At 35.8% G+C, this 14,066-nt stretch overlaps 1 protein-coding gene across 1 annotated transcript; it reads left to right on the top strand.

Moving 5' to 3' along the window:
• Window positions 1-3,237: 3,237 nt before the first annotated feature.
• On the top strand, window positions 3,238-7,389 carry LOC116724246 (cystatin-like). The gene is made up of 5 exons (XM_032569765.1): window positions 3,238-3,375; window positions 3,495-3,637; window positions 5,288-5,421; window positions 5,506-5,607; window positions 5,698-7,389. The coding sequence occupies exons 2-5, from the start codon at window positions 3,550-3,552 to the stop codon at window positions 5,791-5,793; spliced, it is 420 nt and encodes a 139-aa protein (XP_032425656.1). The 5' UTR covers window positions 3,238-3,375; window positions 3,495-3,549; the 3' UTR covers window positions 5,794-7,389.
• Window positions 7,390-14,066: the final 6,677 nt, after the last annotated feature.

The following is a 14,066-nucleotide window of genomic DNA, read 5'->3' as shown; positions in this document are numbered from 1 at the left end:
TCTTCCTAAATAACCTTTTACCTAAATTTCTTTGGGAGCAATAACGAGGGACTGGTCCCCTAACTGACCCAGTTTTATGATTAACAGACTCAACATGGTGAATGGATTTCAGTCAATTCACGGGGCAAACTAGACTGACATCAATTATTGCACTGAAGAGGGGATTTCCAGTGTCCAGCCGATTCACAAAGACCCCGAGGTTGAGCCTGACCGTCATGCAGTGGCACAGAAGTGTTTCAGTAATGTGTTTCAGAACTCATGCTCATTAAGAGCATGAGTTCAGTGATGAGTAACCATGCATAAAGGGGAAATGACTTGCTGTCTATTTAACTTATTTTGGTACATTAGCTTACAATAAGCTGTTCTTATGGAGTTCAGATTTAATTTTTACATGTGTCAAATTGTGCACCAATTATAAAAAATGCCTTTGTTCTGTACACTGCATCAGTTTGTGTTATTGTTGGACAGCATGCCCTGCAGGTGCTTCTTGTTTTGTCACCACTCGGCCATCTAAAGGACCTTTGTCTTTCAATTTGAGTTTGAGCACTGAATCTTTCTGCTTGTACATCTGCAGATGAGACATTGCAACGGTCAGTCAGTTCCCATCTGGCTGACTCTGCAGTCATTCCTGCCTCTTCTTTTTTTATCCTGTCCAGTCAAAATCTTTCTTTGTACATAATTTATTACTTAACTCAAAGAAGAAAGGAAAGGTTTATTACATTTGCATGATCATATGTCTTATTTTAGCTAATAAATGCTGAGGAATCTGCTAAGCACAGACTTTAAATCGCTCAATTTCACTTGTAACAAATATACACAAAATTTAAACTGGGACGATGATTGTTGCTAATTAAGACTCATTTAAATAGCAGAATATATGAATGCAAGAGATAACAAAATAGAAATGCAATTTCAAGATTCTTCTTGCTTTAGCCACATTCCTTGGGCCAGTGGGATATGCGATTATATAAAAGAAAATGTTTCTGTTCATACAGACACTAGTTTAAATTGAGTTTTGACTGTGAACGTCTGTCTTTGTCTGCCCTCTGCTGGACATGTTGAGTGTTTACACACAGGTTTGAAGTGATTTTATGTTTGAGGATGCACTAACATTTTCATAGCATGTGCCACACTTCTTGGCACCTCTAGCAAAGAGTCATAAATTTAGTAGATTAAATTCATGTACTTGCATGGTCTAAACCTTGAAAAAAAAACAACTAAGCTTTTTACTGTAATTGAATTTAATAAGTTTGAGAAAAACTATACTGAAGGTGTTACAACCACAAAAAATGGTACTCAGGGAAACTAGGTTATCCCTGGGTTTTCAGCAGGATTTTGATTCTATCACTAGATCACATCAACAGAAATTCTTTAAAAATAAAATAAAAACATGGATCATGAAAACAGAAATGGACAAACATTCCTCTCCATGCTCCAACTTTATAGTGTTTTAGTAGATGTTGTTCTATTTGCAAAAGTTAACTATTGCTTAGTTAACTAAGCAATAACTAAGCAGTTATTGCTTAGTTCAAAACAATTAAAAAGTGTTTCCCAGATAAAATTTCTGTCCCCGGTTTTGTAAAATGTAGAGTAATTTTTCTTTTCTGTGTCTTGCCATTGTCATGCAAGCAGCTTTTGGTAAGAAAACAGGTTTTTCTGAAATTCTTCCAGCAGTCGGGAGTTTGGTTCTATTTGTGGTATAAACACGTGGGTTAGATGTCCAGACATTCTTATCAGAAATAATAACATTGAGGCCAACTTTGCACAAACCACAATGACTCATTCTGTATTTGTCTCTGCTTGGCCTAAATATGTTTTGAATTCCAATTCAAGTGAAACTTGAACAACAGGCTTACAATCAATCTGGGTAATCTGTTAAATGTAATGGTGTGTTTTTTTTTCAATATAAATGCAGGTAATGTCACCATTATCACAATGACGGCCCTTCATTGCTATTACAACATGGTATTGGAATCCCAGTGAGGGCCAATATTTTTACCAGATGTATCTATAATAAAAATGCTCTTATAGAAGTTATGAATTTTATTGAAATGTTGAATATCAAACAAGTAGATTATAATTGTGCAGTGGAAGGAAAATGCTTATTGTTCTTTGTGACCAGTTACCTGAAAAAATTTAATCTTTACAGATTTACAGGACTTTTAAGACTGCTTCAACAAGCCATTTCTTCACAGTACTCTTCCATAAAGGACACAATTCCGTTGTGTCCCTCCAGCATGTCCTGGACTTTCTTCTATTTTTGCTCCTAGAGCAAAAATCTGAGAAGACTTCATCACCTTGGCATCCACAAGGTTTAGTGACTGCCTGAGCCACATCAACTGGTTACTTTAAGTGTGGAGGAGTAGCAGCTGTAACTTGAGTCCCTCCCAGATGAGGGAGTCATCTGGGGGTGTCTCACTCCAAACACTGTGTGTAGGAAATTTGTTTTTGCCGCTTGTCTCCACGACATTGTGCTTTCGGACAGTACCCATTGCTTACAACATGTGAAATATGTCTTGTTATAAGTAAAATAATCTGCCAATGGAACAAGTACTTTTTCATCAATATGAAGGAATTATTATTATTGAGAAGAAAAACAAGCCTCTGTATCTTCCTGAAAAGTGTTAAGTTAGTTTTGTTTTATTTCAAGTGTGCTAAGATATTTGCAATAGAAACTAGATCAAAAATACTTGGCAAGATTTTGTGTTTTTGCAGTGAGCTCTCTCTCAACCACAACAGACCGGTAGCTTTCACATCACTGCAGACGCCACACCAATCCACCAATTGATAGGTAAAATCTAAGTTCTCTTATTACTATGTGAATCAATCTTTCTCCATTGATTCAATGTGTGTACAGCAACAGGTTTTTGCTCAACTACAATAAAAAAGCATTCCTCAGCATTTATTAGCTAAAATAAGACATATGACTATGTAAATGTAATAAACCTTTCCTTTCTTCTTAGAGTTAAGTAATAAATTATGTACAGTGTTGAAAAATAATCTTTAAAATGTATACGAGGCCAGGAATCCTGACACCTGTATTCTGCAGAGCCTTATACGCACACCCTTACAGTCATGGCACTAACAGATGACATGCCCACATATATGACATGAAGTTTCCTGAATAACTGCAGCAGGGAAACATCACCAGACACCCACTCTGCACTTTGCCTCCAATGCTCACCAAGGCTGCTCATGGCTTAGAAGCATGCATGGTGTCACTCCCAGGCAGTAGGTGGGTGTGATCTTCACTGACTGGTTGAACATAATAAAGTCTGAATGCTGACACAAACACATTCACTCAGAGAACACAGAAGCTGTTTCACTTTTCTTCTGCTCCATTTTCCCCCAGCTGAAGCAACATCTATCGATAAGGTTGGTGTTGGACGTTTTACAGTTAGTAATCAATATTTAACTGTTTTTCTTCTGTTCTGTTGTATTTAATAGTTTCCTTTTTATGTTTCATTCCGTTAAAATTGACCTGGACTTATCAGAATCTTACAAACGTCCTGGGAACATCTGTAGCTGACAAGTTGTTGGAAAGCAAATATGTCTCTGCCATTGTCCTTGCTGATATGTCTGTCAGTCTTCCAGCTGTGTTTGGGAGTTCAGCCTGAGAAGAGACACATTAAAGAACGTAAGTAGAGATATGGATGCAATGTATCCTGAATAGACCTGTTTAATTTCGTAACACAATAAAATGGTTAAAATGTAAGCATATCCAAACTAAATTTAGAGTTTGATGAGTTTCAGCTCTTCCGCCATGAACACAAAATCATGACTATCAGTCGGGAAACAAGTCAAACAACATCAAAACATAACTTTGTGTTTTCATGAAAACATTCTGACACATTTTCAAATGTAAGAGATAAAATATTAAATTATGTTTTTTTTTCTTTTGTAAAAGAACAAACTGTATTAGATAACAAAGCAGCTAGTTTGTTTCCATCAGTCTGTGAAACCCCTTAGTGATCACAGAGAATCTAAGTTAATGGTAAGATAGGTAACAAAATTGTCTTTAAATTTAAACACAATAATATGATTCTGCAGAAAGAAAGGACCTGTTGTTCTAAAACTGTGTGGCTTGCTGACTTCATGGTCAAATACATTGTGTGTTTGTGGACTTATTTCACAGCTGATGACTCCTCACTGCAGTACGGTTGAGTACAGTGAGTCAGAGGTTTTGCCTCAGCTACAAATCAGATTAATTTATCATTGTCAAAGTGCTGTGTATTTTGGCAGACGGGACGCTAGTTTTGGAAAAAAGAAATAAGATGGTGCAGCTAATTAGCAGGACTTTAATTTGAGTGTAAAAAGGATAAAGTTTTTACTAATCTAATACCTTATTGTGACTACACAATAAGGTATTAGATTACTAATACCTTATTGTATTAGTAATACAACAAGGTATTACTAATACAATACGATGGGACCAATTCCTTTGAGGTTTTACCTTAATGAAATCATACATGTGGTGATGTTAATTTGTGCAGTTAAACAAATTCAAATCCAAAGAAAAACTTGAAGAAAAGCCTTTTTGGTAGTCTAATACCTTACCATGTCTTAATAGGTTTGGGATTTTACTTTAGTGGAATCATATATGATTTGTGCAGTTAATCAAATTCAAATCCAAAATAAAGCTTTATGAAATGTCTTGTTTGCTTCTCTGTTCCAAAGTTCTGATTAGCAAAAGTGCTGAATAAAGAAGTACAAAGTTGGATGTGATCAACACCCAGTTCTTCAGATTGCCATTAGTCATGAGAATTTGTTTTGGACTGGGTGGGGATGGAACATACAAGAGCTGCTAGCTGCCAGTACAAACAAGTCCTTCCACCTTTAACAAGGTGGAAGTCACAAGAATTGTGTGAATTTGAAATAATCATGACAACACCAGTTATATATATGAGAGAATTCACAACATGAATAAAAAAAGTGGTAAAGTCAATGGAAAAAATACTCACAGGATCCAATCAAAACACTCCACTAGAAAGTTTACAATTCTCCTGTAGCTCTGATGGTTTGTTTATGGTTGTTGTCCTGCTGTAAGGAGATCATTTTAAATTTCCTATTTCATTGTGTAAAAGAGATTCTATGATGTGAAATAAAGCCACTGCACTGCTGGTCAAAATGGACAGAATGCTGAGAATCCTCCTTGCCCTTTCTTTGACCCTACAAACTGATTCAAGCTTGATAGTTTTTGTCTCTCTTTTGTGATCTTTTTTTTTCTTTTTACTGATATACTTTATGTTACAGTCAACATACCTTTGTCAATTTTGTCATCTTTTAGAGGGTTGGACTGAAAAACGTCCTGAGTCAAAAGATGTTCAGAAGGCGGCTCAATATGCTGTAGAAATGTTCAACAAAAAAGCAAAGAACAAGGTCTTCTTCAAGCTGATCTCAATTACCAGTGCTAAATCCCAGGTTGGACTGATTTTCCTTAAAACAATATAATGTACCCTATTAAAACATACTTCTAATCACAGTTTTATCTGGTTCTATCTGCAGGTAACCAAAAGGATCAACTTTAAAATCATTGCAATCCTCAGAAGTACCATATGTCCTAAGATGAAAAACCTTGACTTGAGAAACTGCATTTTGGGCAAAGAGGTAAATCTGTTCACCCTCTGTTCTTTATAGAACCATTAAGAAAATGTATCAATTTTCATTCAACACTTATTGTCGTCTTCTCTTTCACAGCAACTAAAGTGCCAGTTTGTTGTGACTTTAGACCCCGGCAACAGCAAATATTACCTGAAATCCAAGAAATGCCACAAAGTTGCAAAAAAGGGTTAATTCTTTTTTACAATGTCAAGATAACGTGAAATCATCCCATTGTTTCCATGCTGAAGATTTTAGGTAAACAGTCACAATACATTAAGTTACATTTATAATTAATTACACAAAGTAGCATCTATAACCAAGGGTTAAATCAAACTTCAATAAAATCTGTGAGGTTGTGTGTTTCTTTTGTCTCATGCAAACTTTACTTTTAAATTCTATTTCTTTTTTAATTTAATCATAAGAAATCATAGTCAGGCAGAGAGAGAGATAGTTGCCAAGCCATGAAACAGGAACATCAGGCTTTCTGATAAGATGAAGAAAGTTTCCAGCCTGCAGATTTATAGAAATACGTGAGACTATTCCTTCTTTCAATGCAAGAAAGTTTTAAAGGCTGAAGTCTAAACAAATTGAGTAATTTAATAAAACTTAAAGCAAAAATACTTATACTGATAATGTTTTCTCTTGAAAGAATGAACAACTTTGGTTTCAAACAATAAGAATAGTGGATGATTCCTGTTTTCTTGTCAGAAGAACACCTATAATTACTCACATTATGATTATAATAAAAGTAACTAATAAAGCATGGTTATCATAATATAAATGACTGCTAAATCAGAAGCTAGAGAGGTTATAGATGTGATTTTGATAATGAACTTTAAATGATGTAAAATGTGTAACTGCATTTAGAGATCACTGATGTGTTGGAGGTAGATAGTAGATGAAGGATTAGGGAAAAAAGGAAATAAAAGAAGAGCAGAGATGACCAACACCTCAGAGTTTGCTGATTTGGATTTTGATTGTTGCAACTCAAACAGTTGAAAGAAAAAGATTGTGCAGGTAAAGTGTTTAGGGTGACTTTTGACCAATACCAGGACAAGAACACTGACATCAGGTCATAATGTCTCTAAGACAATGATGGATATGAGATCATCTATTCAAGCAGACAGCCAGCAAAACAAGCATGACAAAAGTGCCAACCAATGCAAGTTTATATATAGGGTGGAGAAATGCTATAAAAACACTATAAAATGTCAATGCAAAAGAGGAACCTTTGGTTCTATTCTCTAGGCGGCTTTGAGCCACAATTGAGATGGACAAAGAATTCTGCAGCTGAAGAAGATCCAGGGCCACAGAGAGCCGAAGACCAACCCGTTAGCCTTGCAACATGTGGCTTCAAACTGGACTTTTCTCATCATCTAAATTCAGACCAATAAATATTGGTGTAAGCTTTATCTGTTTTTTTTGTGACATTATGGACATTTGTAGTGTTTGTTTTAACACTACCCTAGCCCAGTGATGGTGCAATAATACTCTCCAACCAAATTTCTGACAGAAGACTAAACTCCATCCGGATCCCATTTGGAAAATCTATCTGCTTTTATGGTGACTAAATGTAATTCATATTGGTTACAACATTAGGGGAAATTTATCGTCAGTGTTTTATAAAATGAGGTTGTCGGGCAGGCAGTTTTAAAATTGTTTCTCTTTGTTGCTAAATAGATACTTTTTAAATTTCTATTTTAAAAGTTCTGGAAGACTATATCTGTTTTCTTTCCACTTTATCGTTTCACTTTTGCCACTTTGTGAATAAATTGCTTAATTTCCCAACAGCACACTGAAGTTTGTTACTGTAATGTAATTAAACCTGAAAATGTTCCACAGATGCTAATACTTTTTGCAAGAGTATTAACATCTGGTGTTGGTACCTGATACAAACACAAATCCAAGGAAGTTATCAGTAAAAATTAAGAGAATCAAAAAACATGTAGGTTAAAATGATGTCTGGCTCCACCAAGAGACCAACAAATGTAACTGCACCTTTAAGCACATCTGTGAGAGATATACTGAAAATATTAATAGTGTCGATGCAGCACTTATAAAGTTAAAAAAAATGTTTGCCCCAGTGGCAACATAAAATCCTTTTTGTGAATAAAATCGCCCTCTTACTTGTTGATGACCCTTTGATTCTCTCTGTTTTCCTCCTCTCTGAGTTTGAGCAGAAACTGATCCAAGATGAGTAGCTCCAAGTTCAGATACTGAGCAACCTGAACACAGGAAAGGGAAACTTGGTGTTTTAAGAAAAATATGACTGACTTTCACTCAAGTATAGCTTTAATATTGAATAAATACAAAATATTCTACAAAAAGGGCTGCACAGTGGCGCAGCTGGTAGAGCAGTTGCCCCCAACATGTCAATTCTTGGTCTTTGAGCCAAACAATCCACAGCCTGCAAATGTGATCTCAACTACTATTGCAAAAGGCAAATCTGTGCACCAAACGTGGACTTTGATGAACTGCAAAACAGTCAGTAGACCAGAAAATGTCTACTTTGTCCTACAGGGAAGTTAAGACATATGTGTTTGTTCTTTAGGGTTAATAAATGTATCTTTTTTATCTAAAGAATTCCCATTTAGATTTTTTTTGTGACATCTAGGAAATCTATTAACCAGAAAAGAAAATGCATGAATATTCTGTCTTATAGGGTCACTAAATTTTACATCCCCAAATCTTGAACTAATTGACAACTTGTAGTCAATCTTCATAAAGCAATTGAAAGGTAACAAAGTGTGATCAACATAAAACACTAATAAGAAAATAATGGATTATTATCAGTTGTGAAGCAAGTTTTTTTTTTTAACAAAAGATCAACATTAAAAAGTCATTGGCCATAGATGTACAAACAAAGTCGTGGAGACAAATGGCAAAAACGTGTTTCCTGCTCACAGGAAATGTGTTTTTGCCATTTGTCTCCACGATCTTCTGCTTGTGGACAGTACAGTACCCATTGCTCGTAACATGGGAAACATATCTTGTTATGAGTAAAATCATCTGCCAATGGAATAAGTACTTTTTCATCAATATTAAGGAATAATTACTATTGAGAAGAAAAAAAAAACAACCCTCTGTATCTTGCTAAAAAGTTACTTTTAAGTCAGTTTTGTTTTATTTCAAGTGTGCTAAGATATTTGCACTAGAATCTAGACCAAAAATACTTGGTAATATAACAGTTATGGGGCTAGGCAGCTAACTGTGGCTACAAAAGCAGCACCAGAAGATTGTTCTTTAAAATAAGAGCCCGAGTTGTGAATGAAAAACAGGAGGCAGTGCTTTTAATTTTGGTGTATATACACTAGTGATTTGAATAAAAGCAGACAATTAAAGTAGCACAATGAGAGACAAGAATTAATTAATTCCAAAATCATAAAGTCCATTGTCCTTTTGCTAGCTCGACGTCTTCAGATCCAGATGAGGATCTGGTCCAACAGGAGAAAAAACCCCCCGACCTAAAAGGTCAGAAAAATCCATTAAGTGTTTTATCAAAACACAAACAATTATGTACAAACATACAAAAGGAAATAAATATAACATTTGGACATTTGGTTTATGCATGTTAAATGCAAATTCAATTATTAAGTTTCTAATCATTTTGACAAGATCAAACATTTCAATAATCAGGTTACAAATTAACCAGAATTTAAATAAAGTAAAACAAAAAGTGTATCAATCATATATCAAGCTTATCAATTTAAAGTTATCATTCAAAAGTTAAAGTGCACTTTCAAAATATCAATCAAGAAAAATAAAATAAATTAATTGTCAAATACTAAAGTAGAGTGAGAGAAAAAAACAAAAATAAATTAAATAAATAAATATACTGCGCAATATCAAAGTTAAAAGTGTAGCTACATTCCGTTCTGATCAATTTCACCGTCATTTTAAAGTGCCAGAACACGCACAAAATCAGCAAACAAGTTACCTTTCCAAAGAGAGTGGGCCGTACTTAACCACAATCAGCTGTGACAGAATCCAGGTGACGTTCCAGGAAGTGATGGCCATCTGACGTCAGACTTCTAGGCGTGTACCGAGTAAAAAGGGGGCGTGTCAGATGGAGCTGCTTGTGTCGTCTTGCTGAAAACCGCGTGACTGACAACAAACTATGCCTCGCATTGCACGGGTCACGTGACTGCTTCAGGTTGAGTGTCGGTTTTCAAAATAAAAGCATGATGAGCCGTGCAACTTCATGGGTTGTTGTATTTGATCGCGCATCAGAGGAGTATTTGTTTTCAGCAGTGGCCGAAATAAAAGGAACCTTGACCAACATAGTTCATGTGTATTAATGATTTTGATGATGGGACTCATCAAAATGTAATGTTTGTTACCGGTTTTCTCAATTTTTGATTATCGTATATTTTATGATTAATTATTATGATTATTTGTGTGTTTTTATTATGTAAAGCACTTTGAAACTGCATTGTTGCTGGAATTTGCTACACAAATAAACTTGATTGAAATGGATCCAGCAAGAGGAAAGACATCTGACATCTGAATACTTTGAGATGATCGCTCACAAGATTCTTAAATAAAAATAATTAACCACTTCACCTCCAAAATTCTCACCTCCTTGAAATTTCCACTATTTCATTACTCTGCAAAGATGGGCTATTTGTGTAATTCAGACTATGCAGTTTTCCATCAGCAACAATTGTTGCTCAGTATAAAACCAACATTTTCACTAACATAATCAAAATAAAATGTATTAATTCTACGAATGCTCCGATCAGGTTTATTGCTGCTGATTCCTATACCGATACCGATCACCCATGAGGTCGATCTCTGCCGATCACCTGAATTGGTTGTTTAATTTTGCGTTAGTTATAAATGATATTATGTGATCTGGCAAAATGAAAAAATTATCTGGTAATAAATTCACCTAATTAACGTAAACATGCAACATACTTACAGGCACAATACAGCAGCTACTCAGTCAAAAGAACAACTGAAAAACCTGCAACCAGTTAAACATTTAACAGTAGCGTTCTCTGTACCATAAATTATACATGAGTCAAATAAGTCTCACAGCACTTATTATATCATATATTGTCTAGTAAAAGAAGAAACATTCCTTCAAAGTCAAATGCAGATTACATCAAAATAAATAATCCTAAATTACTAAATCCAAACTGCCTGAGAGCGGCTAGCTGATTAATGCAGGTTCTGCTTCTCTGGCCTCAGCTCTGACCTCCAACCCCTCCCATCTGAAAGAGTTGGACCTGAGCTACAATCATCCAGGAGACTCAGGAGTGAAGCTGCTGTCGGCTGGACTGAAGGATCCACACTGGAGACTGGAAGCTCTCAGGTATGGAGGAACCTGCTGCAGGAGCAGAGAAGGTCTGATAGAGGAGGAGAAGAGGGAGACATGTCTTTAGTCAGTCTGCTGGGAAACATTTAGTTTGAAGCTAAATATTAGCTAATATTTCCATGTTTGCTGCTGAAAGAGACCGATGGTCTGACCCCCCTCCTCCTTTCAGGGTGGAGCCTGCTGGAGTCCAATTCTTGACACCAGGTCTGAGGAAGTGTAAGTGTGTTTTTCATCTGATTCATGACAACAAAGCAGCTCACATTCAACCATCTTCAAACTGTCACTTTTGTCTGCCAAAGTTGGATTTAACTAAATTTTCTTGTACTTTGGGTGGATGGCCAGTAGTTGGTAATTTAATGCAGTTTAGGCCTAATGTATGATGCACTAATGTTCACTTTAGTGGACTGTGTGCATTTATAACAAAAAACATATATACATATAAGAAAATAGCTGTCCACTGTAGTGACCGCAACCCATGGAGGGGTAAAATACTACACAGGAAAAATAGGAGAGTAATTTTTTCGAAGTTAACATGATTTTCATCTAAAAGAGTCATGTTTATACATTAGAAAGTGAAATCATTTCAATTGGTCAATAGAATCGGAGTAAAAAAATAGAGGAAATCATATCGGAGTAAAACAAGAACACGGCCGCTGAAGTTCCTTAAGTTTCGTTTCTTCCACCATCTTGTTATCCCGCAGTGGAAACGGAGGCGACAGTTAGCTTTGTGCCAGGTAAGTCCCCAAATGGGTTGTAGATATATTTTACCTGGGGTTTTATGATTTTTTATTATTATTAAGACTAATTATGATGACGTGCTGCTGTATGGTCGTGGGGGAAGGAGGGGTGCAGCGAGGAATTAACATGGTTGGCTAACTGGTTAGCGTGTGTGCTTCAGCTAACTTAATTTAGCAGTTTACAACAATGTAAGCAGAAAAAAAAACATCATTGTTGTACAATGCTACGTCCATTATTTTATCTTCACAAGTCAAGGCTGTCGCTATTTTTAAGCTGAGAAACGGAGTTTAAAAGAGGAGCGAGCTGTACTATCGGAGCTGGCTCTGCTAGCATGTGGAGTCAGTATTCCGCCCAGAAAATGGCGCGGGAGGACTATGCTAGAAACTTTGTAGAGCAACGGTTAAAAAAAAGAGTTAAAGTTGTGCTTTGTATGCAAACTGTGTAAGTTGTCAGTAAAACATTTTTGATTTACTATTTTGTCCATAAACCCCGTTTACATCGAGTTGTATGGAACTGATATGTTTTTTGTTTTTTTTTCGTTTTTGTTGTGGTAATTGGCTAAATTCAAGTAAAGAGCCTCGCCCATTATGGATAGCTGTTAGCCACCCAGTGCTTCTTCCTCATGATGGTTTCAACCTTTTATCTTAATTTTTTATTCACTTTGATAAGTATGTTTATAAGATTATAGAAAAAAATATATTATTTTCATATCATGAAGGATGCAAGCTGTGCGTGTCAAATACAGAGATCGACAGAATACATCTGTTTTGAAGGCCAACTGGCTTACAGTTCGTTTTTGGAATGTGGTGAGTGCTAACAAAACAAGTTTCCAGCATTTTCATATACAGTGAACCCCTTCTATATCGCGGTTCACCTTTCACGGATTTGCATCGTGCATTGTGTTCTGCATTCTGATTGGCTAAACAGTCTCTCCGCTTCTGCTCTACCCAAATTTAACATAATCGATGGTGGCATGTCAGTTTATAAGAATCTTTTTGCCCAGAAGAAAAAAGAGCGACAACAACTACCGATAACTATGTTCTTCTCTCGAAAAAACACAGCTGCACCGCGGGCTTTAGAAGAAAAAAACCGCTACAGAGCGGAGTCAGGATGCAGCGGCTCAGTCAGAAGAGCAGTGAAATACACGTGAGTCACTATTTGTCCTACTGTACTTTGTTTTCTTTTTCATAATCATTTTTTATTTTCTCCCGTTCTAATCCAATAACTCAGGTCGCGGTGGGGGGGGTTGCTGATCTCCGCAATTCGGGCACAGGAATCCGCCTTCAGTTTGTATTAAAATGATTATTTTACAGTACAGTAGTTATTTGTAAAAAAAAAAAAAAAAAAAGTTTCTACAGTACTTTTTATTTGTTAAACAAATGTTTGGGCCTGTAAAAAGGTTTTGTTCTTTGGTTTCAATGTATTATTGAGTATTTCATTGTATAATAATTGTAAAAAAATAAAGGTTACTACTTCGCGGATTTCGCCTATCATGGTTTCTTTTTTGAACGTAACCCCCACGAAAAACGAGGTTTCACTGTATTGTGTTCCTCAAAAACGTTTTGGGTGTGGTGCCATAATGGGTGCTTTATACCAACTTTTCAGATGTATTATTTTGTTTTTAATTAATTTTACTTTTTATGTCTTATTTTAATTTTTATCTACATATGTTCAAATATATAATAAATAAATAATTTGCTATGTTCACAGCTGCAAAAAGTTCAGCATCCCCACCTTGGACTTAAAAGTCTTTGATGACTCAAAGACTGAAGTGGATGAGGATGTTTTTGAGCTCCTTTTGAAAGGTCTGAACCTTGGTGTGCTAGAGATTTGTGAAGCACAAAATCTCAATCCAGAAGGTAAGTTTTTTTTAAGTGTCATTTGTTTATTTTTGTGAACTATTTTTGGTCATTCTTATGGGTTTGACTGGATAATAGAGATAGAAATTGCTTTCCAGAGCAGTATAGACATGTTGATGTCCATTTGATATCACCAATCTAGGATGAGATCATCAAAGCATTCACCTTTGTACCATTTCACACATGTGGAAACATCCTGACATCTTATATTAATTGGTTCAATATAAGTGCACCTCCTCCTGCCGTCAGTGTTTGGTAAGCTCACTCTGGAAGTATTAATACGGTTGCAAATAAGAAGTTTTGGTAGCTTATGTTTATTTTACTTTTTCTTCTAGGATGGGACAGTGACATGTCATCCATTTTGATCCTAGTGCACCTCCTGCTACGTCACCTCATGGGCACAAGAGACCAGGAAAACTCTCAGCCAGACAAACCAGTGAACATCTTGTGAAGTTTGTTAAGGTAAGGTTACAGTAAAGGGAACATTTATGTTGATCAAAATTCTCTTATTCTCTATTCTTCCCTTTTTTTTAATATATATATATATT

The sequence above is a fragment of the Xiphophorus hellerii genome, chromosome 8 (genome assembly GCF_003331165.1).
Source record: "Xiphophorus hellerii strain 12219 chromosome 8, Xiphophorus_hellerii-4.1, whole genome shotgun sequence".
In the NCBI taxonomy this organism is placed as follows: domain Eukaryota; kingdom Metazoa; phylum Chordata; class Actinopteri; order Cyprinodontiformes; family Poeciliidae; genus Xiphophorus; species Xiphophorus hellerii.
This window is presented reverse-complemented; position numbering and strand designations above follow the sequence as displayed.